Source organism: Centrocercus urophasianus, unplaced genomic scaffold, assembly GCF_019232065.1.
Source record: "Centrocercus urophasianus isolate 14NV4802_14NV808 unplaced genomic scaffold, USGS_Curo_1.0 seq_13, whole genome shotgun sequence".
NCBI classification, from domain to species: domain Eukaryota; kingdom Metazoa; phylum Chordata; class Aves; order Galliformes; family Phasianidae; genus Centrocercus; species Centrocercus urophasianus.
In genome coordinates this window covers 17174835-17194996 of record NW_024884475.1, presented here as the reverse complement: position 1 = coordinate 17194996, position 20162 = coordinate 17174835, and the positions used below count along the sequence as shown (strand labels likewise).

General features: G+C 36.1%; 1 protein-coding gene across 3 annotated transcripts in view; it reads right to left on the bottom strand.

Moving 5' to 3' along the window:
* Positions 1 to 5345: 5345 nt before the first annotated feature.
* The window catches only part of RBPJ (recombination signal binding protein for immunoglobulin kappa J region), a 90973-nt gene continuing 76156 nt past the window's right edge, over positions 5346 to 20162 (bottom strand). For all 3 annotated transcript variants that reach the window (XM_042811871.1, XM_042811870.1, XM_042811872.1), the window contains exons 4-11: positions 14764 to 14929; positions 13007 to 13181; positions 11431 to 11568; positions 11106 to 11218; positions 9775 to 9915; positions 6747 to 6902; positions 5943 to 6046; positions 5346 to 5842 (exon numbers count right to left, since the gene is read on the bottom strand). In XM_042811871.1, coding sequence (XP_042667805.1) covers positions 5527 to 5842; positions 5943 to 6046; positions 6747 to 6902; positions 9775 to 9915; positions 11106 to 11218; positions 11431 to 11568; positions 13007 to 13181; positions 14764 to 14929 — 1309 coding nt within the window. In that variant the 3' untranslated portion in view covers positions 5346 to 5526. The remainder of the gene's footprint in view (positions 5843 to 5942; positions 6047 to 6746; positions 6903 to 9774; positions 9916 to 11105; positions 11219 to 11430; positions 11569 to 13006; positions 13182 to 14763; positions 14930 to 20162) is intronic.

The following is a 20162-nucleotide window of genomic DNA, read 5'->3' as shown; positions in this document are numbered from 1 at the left end:
TAACACAGCTGTGAAGATTTTTCAAGTACAAACTATGAAGGCATGATACCAAATTCAGAGTGCAGCATCACCACTTCTTCAGACAGCATAGCTTTCATCTGCAGAGAAGACTTTTTATCAAGCAAAACGAATTGCACAATTAATATTCAGTACAAACATACTTTAAAATAAGCAATACACCGTGTAGCTTCTCATGCTACACCCAGAAGCACGTGCTTATCAGAAATAAATATTCTTTGTGGGCACGCTAATTAAGCACGGGGCATTGAGAAGAGTAACCCTGTCCCGGATCTGAAATAACAGATATGCCATGCAAACCCCCAAATGAATCCTTTCCTCCAGTCCTACAATCTGACACTACTCTTCTAAATCTGTATTTCTTCATACAAGATGAACACAACCCTACTCCTTCCAACTCTGCCAACAGGAATGCTCAGTCAGTGACCGTTCTTTTCACCAAAGCCTCAGAAAAGATCTGATTTCTTTTCTCTTCCAGAAAAGCCAGTTTATCCTCCAGAAACAGACTTCAACTGTATTCAAAACAGTTCTGAGGTATAACCTGATCACATCGTCTGTTTCAAACAGCAGAAGTTCTACCAGCGCTGAATTTCTGGCTGTTTGATAGCCAAGAATTGCATTTACAAGTTTCAAAAATAGATCTGAAATATTTCTTTATAGACAGAAGAATATGCTTATGTCATCAAAACTCTCCCTTTCTTGCTTCTCTCCACATCTTAACAACCACTCCAGGGCCCACCACAGTCTTACAGTCGAGCAAGTTTTGTACCACACCAGTAGTTCTTCTGCAGTGATACATTCCTGCCACTCCAAATTCTTTCGCTGCTGCATCCATTTCCCTTCTATAAGTCCTAGAAACTCTTCTTTAAACTCTCCACTGTGATTGGAAGCTAAAATAAGGTATCAATTCTAGTTATTCCTCTTAACCCTTCCAGAGTAGTACCTCAAAAAGAAGGAATAAATAGCCTCCTAAATTTCTATGGGTCTTATTAACAGAGAAATGCCTGAAAGTCTGTAGATAAGAAAAGGATGAAAATAACTAGAGTCAGTGCTAATTGTAATAATAAAGTTGCTAAAGTTAAACAATTAAACACGGGTTTTTTTTCTTATTTAATAAATAATATAAAAAAGTGAACTTTTGTTACATTATTGGAAGAAAAAAAAAAAAAAAAACAGCTTCTTATCTAACTCCAGCAATTATACAAGCCATAACGAAACAGACTCAGATTTGGAAGCCAGCTTTTTTGGTGGCCATTCCATATCCCGTTTAAGTGGAGTCCAGTGTGCACAGCCTCACAACTACTGATGACTTTTCCACTCCTGGGCTTGGTCTTCTTTACGTCGTTCTGGTTCCACAGATGACCTCACTGTTCATTTGCAACAAGAAACCCCGAAACAAAGACACTCTTTAGTTAAAATTGAAAAAAAAAAAAAAAAAGCCCACAAAAACGTGGCAAAGGTTCAACAGGTGACCAATCGTAATTACTTTGACGGAATCATCGTACAGATGTTCAGTTAGGTTTGTCACATCAACAGTAACATGGCATAATGCATCTTTAGCCTTGTAGAAAAAATGCAGCCTGATATTATATGCACATATACACACACAGTACACTTGACAAAAAACACTTACGTGGTTTACATTTCACTTTTATTTAATCCTCAAAACTGCCCATATTGCAGGGTTTTTTTTTTTTTTCTTGATGAAATATGGAACTGAGCAGTTAACTCTACAAAATTATAGTAAAAACTTGCTCATTTTTTCTACCTTATTGCTAAGAAACTTTACAGGTGCACAGTTTGTAAAAATAACCCTTTTAAGACTGAATGTCTATACATGCTACAGGATTATTATTATTTTTTTTAATGATATTAGCATAGCACCTCCATACGGGGCGAATGCAACATTGAACACAGAACATTTACAAAGATAGAACAGCTCCTTTATAACCTCTAAAGGAAAGAAATAGTTCAGTCTTAAAAGGGTTAAGTAGAAACCCTAATATAATTCTTCTAACAAAGCTGCCACTCAATCCCACAGTACAGTGCTTGAAAACAAAGTCAAAAGTCTGGCACAGGCAAGTACACACATTTGTTCAGTACTCATAAACACAGCTGCTTTTGAAATAAAGTAAATAATATGGTTAATAATTGAAGAGCATCTAGTTTCAGGATGGACACCTCTACGGAGTCATTTAATCTACAAGTGGGCACTTTACTTCCCATAGATATTTTGTTTTACTTGGCGCTAATATTTTGTATACGGGAATTCACAGATTTACAACTTAAGTTCACGTCTTTTCATGTAACCATTCTGATCTCACAAGTCTGTGCAATGAAAAGAAGTACAGAATAGAATTACTAACACGATTGTGGGATGCCCTCAGGGCAAATAATTAGGAAAGAAAAACAGCAGCAGCAGGTTATTAAAGACTATGCTAGTGTTGAATTCTGAAATGCAGTTCCAAACAAAAGAAAACAAGAAAAGGCAGAGCTAAATCTGAGCACTTAATTTGCTTTTTCATCCTACAGTTGGAACTATAACAACATTCTGAACACAGACTCAGTTTCTATGTATACAGAATTAACAGCAGACTTCACAGCTAGACTTGAACAATTATAATTGTTTCATACTGAAACATTCTAAAAGTAGTTGTATCAAAACGTTGAGAAATTGTGAATATCATGAAAATTGGTTAAAAGCTCACAAGGCCAATAAATGTAACAGTAACACCCCAAACAGGAAAAAGTTCAGGAGGATTATATGTCTGAACAACAGGACATCTGAACAACAGTAAGGACTTGGAAGACCATTTCTGTACTACAAAGTAACTACTGGCAAAAACAGTGCCACAAGCCCAAAGGAAAAATGGGGTTTTAAATGGTCTTGTAAGCACAACTTAGTAATCTGTTTTTCACCCAGACAGCTGTAGTGTGTAGAACAGCAGAAATAAGGCTAGGTCGTTAGGTTCTTTACAAGTCAAGGAATATACCTACTGGGAAAAATTATTGCAACTAAACTGAATATAAAAAGTATTGCGTTTACATGTAGAAATTTTAAAACAATGAGTACAAAAGCAGGTGTCAAGTTCTGAAACGCTGTTTAAAGTATCCTCTGAAGGTCAAAAGACTCACTATGGTTTGCCTATTGTGTGTATATCGTGGTTTGTTCTTGGATACCCTTCTGAATTCAATATATGCACCACTTCAACTCTCAGTCTAATTAGCAATGAAAATCTGTGGCTTCTGAATTAAACAGTGCTGTAAGATACTTATGTGCTTCAAACGAAAACACTGTGAAATGATTCCTGCCACAACAAGACTAACATGAAGCTTTATAGCATATACACAAGTAAACAGATCTGCAAGTAAATGCCAGTAAACAGTTCAAAACAGAGATAAGGCCACAATGAATTCTGCCCTTGGTCACTGAAACAGAGATGAGGTGAGGCAGTATCCACTAGTGCTAAGGACCAGCATTGTGACTATGTCATGGGAGTCTGTTTCATAATACAGCAGAGCAAATATGAAGGCCTGTGGTAGGATACAAGCACGTTTCAGAAGGACAGTGGCACTGATTTAAACTATCAGTAAATATGTTTTACAACCAATTTCCTCTTTTAACCACACTGTTCTCACAGTTGAGCACTAAAACAAACAGGTAAAATGGAGCGTCGGAGTACACAAATATGGTGCAGTGAAAACGCTTTAAAATGTTGGTGGGTGTTGGAACTGGAATAAGTGGTCAGAAATAAAAACCCTATGAAAATGGTCAACAGGTAAGCTTGAAAGCAACGCAGTGTAGGAAGCCACAGGTTCACATTTACACAGCAGTTGTGGCTCATGCTTCAGGGAATAAAAAAGGCTGAACACACCATAAAATTCATATTTTGGCATTTCAAGATCACGCTATCAGAACTTGTCCTACGATTCTATGCCTAGTTCTGTGACTATGAATGAACTAGTGGGATATATTTTCAATTACAGACGAAATAAGCAGGTCTGCAAGGAGAGCTAAAACACAGCAAAGTCAAAATGAAAAACAAACACAACAACCAACAAAGTCAAAGTGCAAATGAGCCTTAAATTTATGATGGAGAGAAGACTTGAATGTTGCACAAGCTGTTGGCAGGGAAAGAGAAACCCATAGGAAATAAGGATGGGAGGAGTTGACATCTTCATAGTGCTTTTATGATTTTCTATTTGCCCATTCCTAAGTAATAAAATTTACTTTAGTTATTATGGTATGATCATCTCACAATGAAAGCACGTTCTCAGTACAAGTGTTACACTTAAGTTTGGCCTAATTTACCAAACACTATGAAGAAAAACATGCTTGTTGTGACTCTTAGCCATCAAGGGCATCACCTACCAATCCTATTTGTAGCATATACTTCTCATGGTATTTTAGTTACATGCCAACAAGACAGAAGACATGCTGCCAAATGAAGTTATTGGGAACATTCCACTTTTGAAATAAAACATTTAACTTACACTTAATACAAATTATGTACAAGAATAGAAAAACCTGAACAGATTCTGAAACATTTTCAGATGCAATATGACTGTGAAAGAAAGAGGGAGAGTAACCCAGTAACAACCCTTCAAAAACACCAACGTATGCCTGTGACATGAACAATCATTAACATGACTGCTTGAGATGTCACCTTTAAAAAAACAAAACTCATGTAATGTTAGAACCTCATGAATTATCACTATAAATATATATTTAAAAAAAGGAAAACAGAAATAACTATTAACAATGACTGAAAACAGAGCACTAAAGTTAACATACATTGCATGTATTGCAGGCAAGGCAGAGGCATTTTTTAAAGCTTTTGCACAGACTTCATATAATCTTAAAAAAAATATGCTGGCCTTTACAAGGTTCTACTTGCTGAAATAAAAACAATTTCAGTTCATAAAAAGTCACAAGACTTCAGTTTAAAAAAAGGAACAGTTCCAGCCACAGACCAAAAATATATATACTTTTTTTTAAAACTGGAAGAGTATGGTAATTAGATTATACAAGCATGGTCAGGCTTGGAACCTGAATATACTTCGGAGCAAAAGCTCAGAGAACAAAAAATATAAACTATTTGGTAACAAAAGTGTACTATATGTTGTGATACAAAAAAGGTATGGTGAAAATGTACCTTTTATACTAAAGCTTATACAAGTTCCTTGGTCCATAAAAACTATGTTGTGTTCATGTTTTCTAGTTTGCTCAACATGTATCCCAGCCACATTTTTATTTCTTGCCCATTAAAAAAAAAAACAGCTGAAAAATAGATTTTCAATAAAGTTCTTATGTTTTGGATGTTTCGTTTTTTTTTTTTTTTTTTTTTATTGTGGCTTCTATATTTAAGATTAGCACTTGCAGGTAACCAGGTTCGAAATACCATCATCTAAAATGGAAAGGTGTTTTCCCATGAAACCACAAAAATTGTTCAGTTCTCTTGAACGTAGCACTTAAAAGTCAGTTAGAGTCCAAACAAACAACGGTAGTTAGGAAACTACAGTTGCTGTAGATGATGTGACGTTGGTTGGATTTGTGCTGACATTTGTGTAACTTCCCTCGCTGTTTGCATTTGTTTCACTGGAAGCCATGAGGCTTGAGTTGGCTCTGAGGATTGCTCCAGCAGCACTGCAGTGTGGTCGTGGCCCTGGTTCTGGTGTGTATGTAAAGGTAAGGCTGGTGGAGTAAATTATGCCATCGTTACGGACCAAAGTTACTGGAACTTGGACTGGTTGACGGACCCACCTCCAACCCTCTCGAAATGCAGAAATATCTGGAACAACACATAGCATGCTCTCTGCACATCTGAAAAACAGGAGAGTCAACTTAGTAAACAAAACTTAACCTTAAAGAATGAGCATTCACTGTGAAAAACATCCCATAAAAGTAGCAGGAAACACCATACCTGTACATAGTTTCAGCTTCCACATCCCCAAACCAGACACGTAAATTTGGAGTGAAATTCTGTCCTGTAAGTTCCAACATTGCTACATCCCCGCCGCCATTCAACTGGATGAGGGGACGAGGACAACAGAAGAAAACCCACAAAAAAGAAACACTTTAATTAAGAAGAAAAATACCCTAGAAAAATTCTTTTTAGTGCACATATGAACTGTAAAATGTGCTACTGGTATCAGTTGGATGACATAAAAATAAACAGACCTACATAAGTGAACTGTAAAAAAGTAAACTCAAAAAGATATTACCAAACAAAGAACAACATCTTCCAGAGAACACTAGGAGAGCTTTAAGTTATTCAACAGCAGATAGCACATTTTCTTAACACAGTTTCAAGCCTCATAATTTTTCTCATTTTACTCATTTTTCTCAATTTACTCATAATGTTTGATGAGTAAATGGCTGTTTCAAGAGTTTTCAAGAGTTTTCAAGAGAAAATGCTTTTCTAAATAACCAGAAGGGAAGTGAAAGTCCTAAAGATATCACCACCATAGTATTCTAGAAAATAAAATTCTTAATGTATAGAGCAATATTATTATTATTCATGTGACCAATATTAATAGTATTCATGTGATACACATTCTGAAATGTAGCTGAGCAAAATCATTGCAATGTAGTTATCTTATATAAAGCTGATAGGAGTCTTCTCCTACAGTAGCCCACAAAAGCACTATAACATTTGAATCACTATGATAAGAATAATCTCATGTGAAAGAGTTTATGAAAATAAACAAACAAATACATCACTTACTTGAAGACTTTCTACAACAGGCACAGGTGTCACTGGAGCATGGACAGGTCCCATCCCCTCATAAAATGTGTACTCTGCTTTATCTGTGCTAATGATTGTCCAAGAAGCTCCATCATTAATCATTTCTTTATTTGGTTCTTTTGGGCATGGAGTGGCCTTAAAAAGAAAGTAAGTTTGAAGTCTGATCTGTAGGACTGTTTGACAGACAGAGAGCTAAAAAGCATCTCAGTCAGTAACAATATTTATTACTTTCATCATATGTTTCTCCATCTTTAACCTCCAACAGAAAGCACCGAATATTTCTCATGTTATGAATTATACCTGGCCAAGCACCAAGCACTTATTTAAGAACAAGAACTTGTTCTTTATCTACAAAAAGATAAAAAAAACAAGCTAATATTCCAATGTTTGTTCAAAGACATGGAAGAAGCCAAAATGAAGACCCTGCACATAAGCTAGAAACTTTTGCTATCTCTTTGTAAATCACGTAGCATCAGTTTTACATCTTTGTGTACTGTTTCTTTTATGGCAGCAAAAGCCCACTCTGAACAACTCCATTATTTTGCAATACGAAAGTTGTGCACAGGTTAATCACAGACAGAAAAAAAAACAGACGAGAAAACTTTTAATAGCTAAATTCTGCTTGCTTACATAAAGTTTTAGGGGCATCTTGATATACAACCATCCATCCAATCAGTTATATTACTTTACTCTCAAAAAAACATTAGATAAACTTCACAAATCTAACACAAATTGGCTAGTTGAAATGAAGTCAGGACCAAAGCTGAATTCAGGCAGACTCTTCATTCTGATATGATCAGATTAAAAACCTCTACTATAAAATAGCTTGCAAGACAGATAGCACAGTGAGGACAGTAACCACTGACCTTTCCCTGCTTAATACCCAACTAATATTTTTATTAGAAGCATATGAAATGTAAAAATTACTAGCCCAACTTCAAAAGAGAAACTGTTGTATACTATTTTGACAAAGGACATTTTCCCGCTGGCTTGAATGGACAGACATGCTTTAACTCCTACCAAACAAACACACAGATATCAGAAGTGAACAAGATCCTTGGCTAGCTCCATCATTTCTGCTAAACACCTGATTTGAAGTAGAAAGAAAATGCCACAGATGGGGTTAAGGCAATGGCACAGGCTGGCCAGAGCAACTGTGGATGTCCCATCCCTGGAGGTGTTCAAGGTCAGGAAGAAATGGGGCCCTGGGCAACCTGATCTTTTAGTGGCAACTGAGCACACAGAACAAGGGTTGGAACTAGATGATCTTTAAGGTCCCTTCCAATTCAAAACATTCTATGAATCTATGACTTCATAAAATGACCAGGTCTGTCTGTTTCTATAAACAGCATCTACTAATGCTGCTCTTAGACAATGACTACGCTCTGATCAAGCATGGCATTATTTACAATCCTTTCTGTAGCCTGCAGCGTATGAGTCTTCGAAAAGAGCTCTGACTGGTACACTCCAGTAAACAATCTCAGCTCTTTTTAAGTAGTTCATGCTGAACTGCTGGCTTAATATACCCCTTCTGCTTTAAGTCTTCTATTTCTTTATACAGGGATGTTTTCATTCACTCATGAAAGAATTGTGGTTTTTCACTCATGAACAAGTGGCTCTTCTTCCACAAAGTGAGCACAGACTGGCTAGACACCTACTTCAGAAACTAGATTCAGCAATCAATATTCAGTGAAAGATGGCACATGTGCTTTCTTCCCCAGTCTTTGTCTTCTGGTCCAAGGGAAGAAACAGATAAAATGAGATGTATTTCCTGACACTGGCAGCAAGATTTTATATATATTTTTTTATATTTTGTCATGATTCCAGTTACCAAAAAGTGATTACAGTCTGATGTGCATGTTAACAGATTTTATTCAACAAGCAGAATAAAAAAAGAGTTGGGTGTCCTTTCATCCTTCCACATGGAAAGTTTGGATCTCTTTTCAGACTGGGCTCCACAAGTATCATGATACTAAAGAGTGTTAGTATGCCCCTGCAGTTCCACAGCCATTTCCAGCAGCTGTCAGAGTAGCAGGAGTTCCTAGTTCATTCAGCCTTCCCACAAAGCAGTTAGAAAAAGATCAAACAACAGCAAGGCTGACTCTGAGACACTGCAATTCCTGTTTCATTGCTCTCTTTTCTTCCTGGCAAAGATCCATTCTGCTTTACAAGAAAATACATTGATAGATATCTCTGCTATCTCCTAGTGGAAGAAACGACAGGCCTTGTCCACTTCTGACCTTTAGGTTATGAATGCTTCCTGAAATACTAACAAAGCTTCTTGTATTCTATCCTAAACTGTGATAGTGGAAAGAAGTTACCTGAGACTTTACCAATCTTTCTTGCCCCCTCCCTTAAAAATGCTAGCTTTCCACTTCCCTGCTTCTACCTTTATTCCTCTGGAAACTAGAACTGTTCTAAGAAACTCCTGATCTTTTGTTGCCTTTCTTGGAATACAGCATTCTCTCTCAATACCCTTTACTATTTGAGCAGCCCTGGATTTTTAAAGAGATCTCTCAGTTGAGATTAAATCTGATTACCACTCCTGCTATTGCCTGGAATTACCACAGTAGAAGTCTGCTAAAAGCACACTAACACACACAAGACTAAAGCAGTCTGCTGGCATATTAAGAGATGTCAAAGCAAAATGCAAGCTATTATTTTTTTAGGCAGCTATTTCTTCGGGTTGTTTCCCATAAAAGTAACTCACTGGGGATAATTTTCTCCACCTATGAAGAAAAATTACTGAAGACAAATTAGCACATTATTTATTGACAAATCAAATTTCTGTAGCTTTACTCTACTATTTACACTTAGCCAAGAGGAAGACAATTCAACACTGCTAAGTGCATCATGAAAGGCTATAATGAATTCTATTTGCTGATTTTTCAAAAGAAATTTCTCATTCAAAACCAACTACAAAACTGGCATTCATCTATATTTGTAAATATTTGGGAAAAGTCTGCAACCATGCTTTTCATCTATCAAAATAAGTTAAACAACTCACTTGAAATTGGATTATTCTCTCCTGGGAAAGGCACAAATACATTCTCTCAGTGTCTTTAAGGTAAAATGCACATTTATGGAGCTGTGATACTGGATCATCTGCATCCAATAATGCTGTTTGCTTATCTACTTTTCGAATTATCTGTGAATGAAAGTTGTATGCACATTTAGGACAATTTCTGTACCTCATTACATTGAAGATTACACTGAAGATTATGCATGTAATGTTAAGTACAGGAAGTGAACAATCATAATTTTCAAGTTTCCAAGCCTCCTGTGTTAATAACATCAGATTCATAATTTCTAATAATTTTTCATCAATAACACAATATTCCAGTTGCAATCAGTACTACTCCCTCAGAATGCTGTATGCGTACGTATTTCACCTTTTTCCTCATTCCAACAGCAAGAAAAAAGAAGTCTGAGATTCAGCAAAATCTACTTTTGGTTTGTTTCTTGACAATGAAAGAAAAGTAGGTCAACTATCAGTAGTCTTCTACAGAAGCACATGCTTCCAACACTGATAGTATCGATTAACATTCTATGGCAGACTGGCTGCTGAACCAAACCAGTTGAGAAATAAGGATCTACTCTAGATGTATTGAGATGGCCTTAAACACAATACTGCAAATACAACAATCACTGGTTATCTTAACAGTTACCTTTAAGTAACATTTAAATAACCAACTGAAAAGAACAATTGTTACTGGCACAAAAAAATGTTGACTTAGTTCAGAATATTATTTTATTTTTAAAAATTAAATTATTCCCTTACAGGCAGTAGAAATATGTTGGAATACTGGAATTTTATCTCAACTTCTAGAAAAAAAGTTTAATATTTCATGTTATAAAACATCAGCAGAAGCAGCAGCCATAGTGTTCAAAGATTTCTTAGCTAACTATCTTCTAGCTTCAAATCAGGAGAATACTTTTAAATCGAGGCTGAAGTCAAAAAACAAAATTGTCCTACTGGTCGCAAAGCCTTGAAGTATTGATATTGAATAATGAATGAAGTATTTTGCTACAGTGGGACCTACATCACTGCTTTTAAAAAGACCTACTTTTTTTTAATGACAGCTTGCAGATTAACCTACTTAGGTAGGTTTGAGTCTTGAAAAGTTCCTTGCGCTTAACTTACAAGCTGTTCTTTTAGCATTAACCTGCAGATATAAAAATATGCTTTCATTGAAACAAATGTCATTTTCATATAAAATGCGTATTACTAAAACTAAATGTACAAAGCCACAACTGTAAAGAGTGAAAATCCAATTACAAAGAACACTAAGCAGCCACATACAAGTTAACTTTAACAGTGGAGGAATTAAACATTACCAGTCTTGGGAGTGCCATGCCAGTAACGGAGCATACAAGTTTGACAGTCTGCCCATAATGAATGTAGCCATCTCTCACCGTGAATTCTTCTCCTTCCGATTCATCATCATCCACTGCATGAAAAAGGAAGTTCCACCTTACTTGCTTAAATAAATGTTTTTCTCAGTACGAGGAACACTTAATACCACACTACTACATCAAATATACATTTGGTAACAAAACAAATCTGTGCTTGGGCAATTAATAAGGAAGAAAAACAAAGGACTTTTTTTGTGCGGGTGGAGGGAGGGAAGTTAAAAATATATATTCCTTCATTTTTACTTACAGAGGTGAATGTAAAATGCTCCCCACTGTTGTGAACTGGCATGGAAATTACCGCCTTCTACGTGCAAATATCTGGTGCTAACTGTTTGGGATCGAAGTCTATTAAATAGTGCCACTTTTGTCCCTGATGCAATACATACTGCAAGGAATACATACAGACTTCAGATTATAAAATTACTTTGTTATTATTACAAAGAAAAGTAAGAAGTCACAAATACAATAAAATAAGTCGATGAATATTGGAAATCAATAAATAATTCTCAATTACTGATTGAATTATCTGATACTTATATTTGTGACAGACCAAGAAGAGTTACAAAATTATAAGAGGGAAACATATAGAGGCTGTTCTTCAAAGGCATGCTAGTTCACTAAATTCTGCCACTTGGCCAAATGGGCCAGTGCTTGCCAGCTGAAAATTCTCCTTTCACAGCTTTCAAATAATTGATTATTTGAACAGAAGCATTAGCTCACCCTTGAGAAATATTTAAGACTACTCTCAGTGGTCACTGCATTTGAAGTATAAAGAAAAATAATTCTTACAAATCGCAACCAATTGAAATGAAAACAGACAAATACAGAAAATTGTAACCATGCAACTTGAAATTTTCTCAGATCTGAACTTTCTCATGACTCAAGAGGGCGAAAGGCTGTCTGCGCCCCTAAAAAAATTCAGCTACTATCACTGTCAGCAATACAGGCACGTTTCTTCTACTGTTAATATTTACTACTGAAAACGCTTAGTTCATATTCGCTGCCCAACAAAACTATCTGAATACAAAGTCAACAGTGCATACTCTGAGCCCACGGGCGTAAACTGCACAGCAACAGACCGCCTTTATTCATGTGGCAAGCTAGCAGCCCCGAGATCCACATTCCATAGGAGAATGGGTTCCAGCCCAACACAGGTGGAAGAGCCCTTTAAAGCACTAGTGAAGAGAGAAAAACAAAAAAAATAACGGCATCTCTTGAGGTGCTCCAGTGGTAGCAGGCAAAAACTTCGGAGAAAAAGCAAAAACACTCCCAATAGCACCAGAGATACCTTCAGTTAAAAAATAGGGCAAGCAAATCAACCTGGGTGGAATATCATCATACAGATTTCTTAACCAATTATTTAAAAGTGACCATGCAAAATATATTAAAAATAAAAACACAAAAATGGCATGAGACAGAAAGAAGGTGGCTGTGACATGAAGAGGTACAGTCTGGGAAACATGGAAGTATTCCTACCACAATCTGAAAGTTATCTCTTCACTACTGATCAAAACATCCTAAGCACCAGATCAAGGCAGCTTAAGGGATTCAACAGCTTAGAAAGCTGAGACAGAGCATTCCTTATGAATTTGCTTATAAGGATTTACTCCTCAGAATAAAGGTTTTGGGTGGATCTTTTGTATTTACTAAATAATTGTGAATGTATAAAACTAGACAGCATAATCAATATAGGAACATTTTAAAATATACTGCTGTGTTTTAATTGAAAGTTTCATATGTTATACTGTTGTCACACCTCAATAGATTAAAAACAAAATGGAGAAAAAATTGCTACAGAAAGAAAAGAACTGTAAAATACTTACAGTCTGCATTTTTCAGCGACTGCTTCTTTTTAGAAGGCTTGGAGATGACTTTGATTCGTTTACTGAGGAACACACCGATGTCATCACTATTGCCATAGAACATTTTTACTGATAGCATGAAGTGCTTTCTCTTGTCTGAATCTGATATGTATAACGTTTTGGCAGTGCAATAATTCTGTGGGTAAAAACATATTATTGTTCCCTTTTTCAAATTAGCTCAGTACAAGGAGCTCCATATGTAATTGTGAATGGAAATGGTGTACCAGTTTCTCAAACAGATCAAAAATTGCTTTCTCCTCTCTTCCCCACTAATAACAACACTTGACTTTTTTTTTCTCTAATATGTATGGAATCCTTCCATATGGAAATCATTTATAAACTACTTTTTAGCTTTGTGAAGTACAGCATCTTACTTCAGTAATTCATCTCCTTACTAAGACCGGAAAGCAGGTGATTACAGACTGTAGCTGTATCAAAGCCACATCTGAGAGGGTAAGAGCACCACTAAAAGTTACATTCAAGTATGGCTATAAAGTCAGTACAGCAGATATGCACAAGAAACTGCTTGTGCAAAAACAAACAAACAAACAACAAAACAACCAAAAAAGACAAATGAAACATCACCAGCACCACCACCAAACATTAAACCAAGCTTTCCTTGAAAGCATTGGAGAGGATTGAGTTTTGAAGTCACTGGAAAGTTACAAAGAGCTAAATGCTTAAGCTAGGCAACAAGAAGAGATTAAAGAGCTCCAGAAAAACTTCAGCTATCTTTCATTTTAAGAAACAAGCATATACAAGAGCAGTGTCCACCTTGGTATAACAAACATGTTTCTGAGAAGTTATACTAAAAAATCTTTAAGCCATACAACCTGTAGTAGGATTGTGTGAAACCACGTGCTCTAAGCTGTAAGGCAGACATGGCATGTATTTTGTGACAACTCCCACAGTTAGTAATTGCTCATGGAAATAACAAGTCAGTTTTCAGAACCATTCAAAGAATCTGTTCAAATCCAAATAATCTAATCCGTGCTGACCTAGCTTGGTGACCTTGACCTTCCACGGCAGCAACATGAAGAGTAAACACAATATGGAATTTAGATGGATTCCATTATATATTTGGAAGAAAAGAAAAAACAACACACATGCAGTAACGCATAAAACATTTCTAAGGAGATGGTGCTGCAAATAAAATGCAGTAATCAGCTAGGTAATATTGCATAATTAGACAACCAGATAAAATGAGCTCTTACGTGCTGCCAGATTTACTCCAGTTGTTTAAGTCACCACAAATATGTTAAAAAAATCTGGTAGGAATTTATATTACTCTACAAAAACTGTACTATACATATAAAGCAGCACTTAAAATGTTCTTTTATGCAAAGGAATTTAATGACTACTTCAGCAGCAGATGTTGTTCAGATGCTTCCTTGATACTATCCATTTGTGCAAACCAGTAAGACAGACAAGGAGTTTTGGCAAACAACCTTACTTCAGTTAACCACTGAGGCCTACCAAATAACCTAACAGAACTGAGTGGAGACCCTACAGATGAAAAGTTAGCCCCATGCTGTAATTCCATGAGCCACATCCACTGACTCCATCGTCTTGTATATCTTCTAGGCTTTTTTTTTAATGACTCATGTAGTATCTGCTACAGAATAGCTGAAATTACAATAAGCCAATGCATGCCCTGAAAGACATTGCATAGTTATAACATCCTTTGTGGAGGTCTTAATGCATTATTACACTCCTACCTTTCCTTCCAAGTTCAGCTGCTGCATTTCTTGGTCACTGTTTCCTATTCCAATGAAGGCGCAGGGTTGTGACTCTTGCTCAGTGCAACCATCCCGTTCCATTTGCTCTTTTTTTTTCTTCCATCCACTGCCCATAAGATACACACACGGAGGGGGACAAAAGAACCTGAAAATGAAAAACATATTGCAAGATTACATCCAATTTTTAAGGAAAAAATAAAAACAAGCATTCAAACTGTTATAGACCCAAAGCTTTCTCAGTCAATCTGGATTTTCATTGCACTTTATTATCTGTATGCTTTTCATTAGCCTTAAAGATTTTCTGAAACACAAATCGAAAAAAGAGAAAAAGGAAGGAAAAACAGCATTAGATGCCCTGTCACTGAGCATGTTTCCATTTCAAGGAAATAGAAAACAAACTCCATCCCTGTGAAATAAAAGCATTTTTTACCCTCACAAAAAGGAAATTCTCCTAAAGAAAGCAGAGAAGTCTTCCAAGTGATGACAATGTTCTGCTTTTGTAATCAACATGATTAAGACACATCACTACCACCAAGTAATTTAATGAAAATCTAGCAACTGCAATTTTTAAATATTTAGGCTTTTATCATTAGCAAAGGAAAAGGAGGGAGTCTATTCTGCTCAAACACAAATTTATTTTCTGTTTATAAACAAATCAGGTGCCTTGAGCAGTAATTGTAAGGTATGGTATACTCTTCAGCAGTCATTCTAGATGTTATTTTAAAGCAAAAACTTCAAAAGAAAAACATCTTAATGCCATGTATCAGTCTCGAAGCTTCCACAGCCTTAAGTGCTTTTGGATTTAGTTTAACCTAGAGGTGAGGTGTTTTTAACATTATTTAGTTAAAACCAAAGTTGAAAAAGCGAAAGAATTATTAGCATACCATAATTATAAAAAAACTAAAGAGGCATGAAAGCAAAACTGAAAAAGTTTCTTATTCCATTTATTTGACATTGAAGTATAGTACTTAATTTGGCAATTCTGACATTCAATGACATTTCCTACTGTATTCCTGTAAGTAGGTACATTTTCAAAATGTGATCTGGAACAACTGAATTCATGGATAAATTCTTTAAACACTACATAAGCTTTTATTAGCATAAATCAGCTTTATTTTGAAAATTAAATTTAATAAACTTCAGCACTTCAGTCCATCAGCACAATTATCTTTCAAAGACATAAGAAGCTTTTTTAAGTAACAGATTTCTAAAAAGAGGAAACCAAAATCCTGACTTAACAGTCATAATAAAAACACAAACAGTAAAAATCCATAGAAGTAAATGCAAAGACACAATCATTTCAGGTAGGGCACATAGCCAATATTTATTCCTTGTTCATAAAACAAAAAATAGCTTTTAAAGATTCTACTGCCATTCAAAGTTTCAGTGGTTATGATAACCAGCAAAAATACACACTTGCAGGCAAACACCAAGTGATCTCGAAAAATTTTCACTGCTAATTTATTTGGCATTTCAACTTCTCACTCTTTCTAAAACACATCCAAAATGATTATATATAACATACTACATGGCTTAAATCTCTAAGCAAATCTTTCAAACCACAACACTCTCCATGGTTCGAAAAAAAAGATTGCCTGCAAAATGGAATTTGTAGAAAGTAGACCTCTATATGAGGTCAAAAAAATCTGCATGTTTGAAAAACCCATTAATTTCATTAGTGGAACTGCTCACACAGACTGCTTTTCAAACTTAATTCGGAACCAAATGCTGTATTTCCTCCATTACAATAATCCATTTCACCAGAGATGTACCATAACAATTATTTGTTCCTTTTATTGCCTTCACACTGTTGTCAAGGATATAAATGGAATATAAAATTAACTATGGAATTATGAGTTAATGGAAATCTGTTTGTAGAATTGAGCTACTCAAAGTTCACCAAACAATATTTTTTCATGTGCTTATTGCATCAGTGTTAACTATTTGCATTTGATTCTCTGGAGGTAACTATGAGCCAGATGAAGGCTCTGGGATTTTTTTTCCTTCCAATTGAACATGCAGAACACAGAACCAACACAACAGGTAGCAACTTGCCAATTTGCAAAACAGATGTTTCCTGACGACTCAGGAACCTGAAAACCTACACAACAAACTAGCTCAAAAATAAAATGTAACACTTCTCCAGCAGTCACACAAGACAATTTCAGTAAAGCAGTCATGAAGTAAAATGCTGGAGTTTATAGTTATCTGACACCAGAATGCATTACTTTACTGCTGTAAGCACAGAAGTTGAAAACAACCTCAAACAGAAACAGTAAATAGTAATAACTGTTTCTTATGAAACAGCATAAAACGTACACCACTTCCTTAGCTTATTACATGTCTTTTTCTCATTTTTTGCTACCTGACATCTGTTCCTGGTTTCTTAACGACAATGCTGACTGTCTCTGCAGGACATATTTAACATCCTTATGGAAATCTCTCACACACTTACCCAAGTATTTCTCTTCCTACTACAAAATTTCGATCACCAGACCAGTAATGCATTCCCTGCTTTTCACCTGCACTCATTTCATAAATTAGATCAAAACAGACTATGTCACCTAATTTCTCTCAAATGCTCATCTACCAAATAGGAAAGACAATCTTAAGAGAATTTACATTTGCAAGGGAAAGTACACAATGACAATGGCTAAAGTAACAATAAAGTACCCAAGTGTAAGGTGTTTACAGAAACAACATAATTCATATCACTTTTTTCAGCCCATACCTAGATGCAAATACCATAGTTATTGCTAAAAACCCTTTTTTGAAGATCAGCTACTGATGGCTGAAAATTCTGGGTTGTTGTAGGAAAACGGGGAAAAAAAACCCAAAAAGCTAGCAGAGTGATTATGGCTATATTATTATACTCATTGTGTCATGTGTAGGAGGCTTACTTTTTTCTTTGAGAACCTGGAAGTAAGAGGTGCAGCAGTTCGAGATAAAATCTTGTATTTATATTACTGGTTAGAAGACAAAAAAATCCCAAACTTCTTATCTTACCAATTTTCGACTTTATTCTAAATCAAGACCTCTACGTACCTACAGCCACGAGGTGGCAGTAAAGACCCATAAGAAACAAGTTTTTCATCTTTATAAACTAAAACAGAGAAAAACACTGGAAGACTCCAAACAAAGATTACCAAACAAAGAAAGAAACTCTCACTTAGACCATTTCATGACAGGCTAAACCTACAAAACAAGAAAAGAGCGAGTTATCACAGTCTGAACAACTTTCCTTCTCCATCACTTTGTATTTATAACCACAAGCACTCATGTATAGAAAAGATTAATTATAAACTTCCTTTTCAACAGGTTTCCAAGTTTGAATTGTGTATTAAAGGGTATTAAATAATGTGACTTAGGTACATTTAAAATAACTATTAGAGAAAGTTTCTCATTAATAAAACATTTTCCACGTAAACAGGATTATAAACATTCACAAGTTGGCTTTCAGATACCCATGAAGAGGTTTAAAAAATAAATTAAAAAAAAAATCACCTCCCCAAAACAGCCCATGTAGGTAATTTCCAGTAATGGTGATGGGAAAAATGGTAGGACAATGTTTGGTGGAACAAATGAAACTATTCCTCCTTCAAATTTTGATTTACAGAGCCTACCTCTTTTTTCTTTAACCACAAACTAAAATAAGACTGAGTGGGAGGCAAAAATTCTTCTGAAGTATTAATCTGACCTACAGTACGAAGAAAATGATAGGTGCTAAGGGGAAAGGCAGCTGCCTCTGGTTGCTCTGAGTTTGGTCAGAATTTTTAGGACAAGAAGTAAGGGTGGAAAATCATGAAGGATGCAACTGCCTATCAGGATTTACAACATCTTCTAACTTTTCTCTGTGCTACAAGTGGACTGATAACTACTTAATCAGCAGTAAAGCAAAAAAGTACATTTGTCCATAAGGTAAACATCTAACAACTTGATTTGAAAACCACAAATATCTATTAGGGATGAACTCGGTAAGCTCCTCCATTAATCAAGTATAGCAACCAGGAATACCATAGACAAAACCCGCTCTGTGTCTGTTGGTGTTTCTGGACAAGAGCTGATTCATTATCTCCTATTTGCTGATTTAAAACACAATGGTTGACAGACTGAGCCAGGAAAACACTTTTGGATACCGGGTCTCTAAAAATACTTCATATATTTAATGACAACATGTACTCAGTGCTCTTGTGAACTCCTAGTTTACCTTATGTACAATGCTTTCCTTACACAACTTCCAATGATTTGTAACTGATGTAATAAAATGACAAGTAGTTGATGTTGTCATCAATGGGTAGTTGATGTTGTTATCAACTAGGCTGATGTTGTGACTGACGTTAGTCAGGAAGGATCAGGGGATCTACCTCCAAGGAGGAAAGGGCTTCCACAGAGTGCTCTCTTTCAAGGGCCTAATTTCATAGATAACTTAACCTAGAAAAGGCCACAGCATTACCAACCTCACATTAAGCCTAAGCTTAGAAACTCAGTAAACAAAAGCAAGCTGGTACTCCTTTTTTTCCTGACAGATCTGGTCCATCAGACCGGAAAGTGAATGTTTTTCCATGGCAAGAACACCAAGCTGAGGTATCTAAGGATGCTCTCTTTTATTCCAAATGACTTCAAGGGAAAAACAAAACAATCTCTAACAGTTTCCGAGCCCTAACTGTAACAAGCAAAAGTGGAATAGATTTGAGTCTTTGGCATCACCTGGAATATTGTTTTTAATTAGACAATCACCAAGGAGAGAAAAACATTCTCCCAGCCCCTTCAGTCAAATAAAGCCAATAAATAAAGAGAAAATATTAGTAGAGAAGCTACCCTTATTGAACTTACCAAGGCTGTAAAGGATAGCAAGCAAACTAAAATCAGCTCATGCCTTTCCCAGCTACTTCCGATATAGACAGTTCTACTTTCAAACCACAGGATTCTGCTCACAAAGGTTAGCTTTTTCAACATATCCAAGACCCTGCAAAGGGTCCAGAGGAAGGCCATGAAGATGACCAGAGGGCTGGAGCACCTCTCATATAAAGACATGCTAAAGGAGCTGGACTTGCTCAGCCTGGAGAAGAGAAGGCAGTGGGGATACCTCATTGTGGACTTTCAAGATTTACAATGAAATTATAAACAGGAAGGAAATACATTTGATACAAGGGTAGGCAGGGACAGGGAAAGGGGGAATGGTTTTAAACCCCATCCCTGGAGGTATTCAAAGCCAGTTTTGACAGGGGCAAGCTGATCTAGTACTTGATCTAGTGGTTGGCAATCCTGCCCGCAGCAAGGGGCTTGAAAACGTGATGATCCCTTCCAACCCAAGCCATTCTATGATAAGATATTCTTGAGGTTATCTTTCAGAAAACTGTACCTACCCCCTTGTCTCT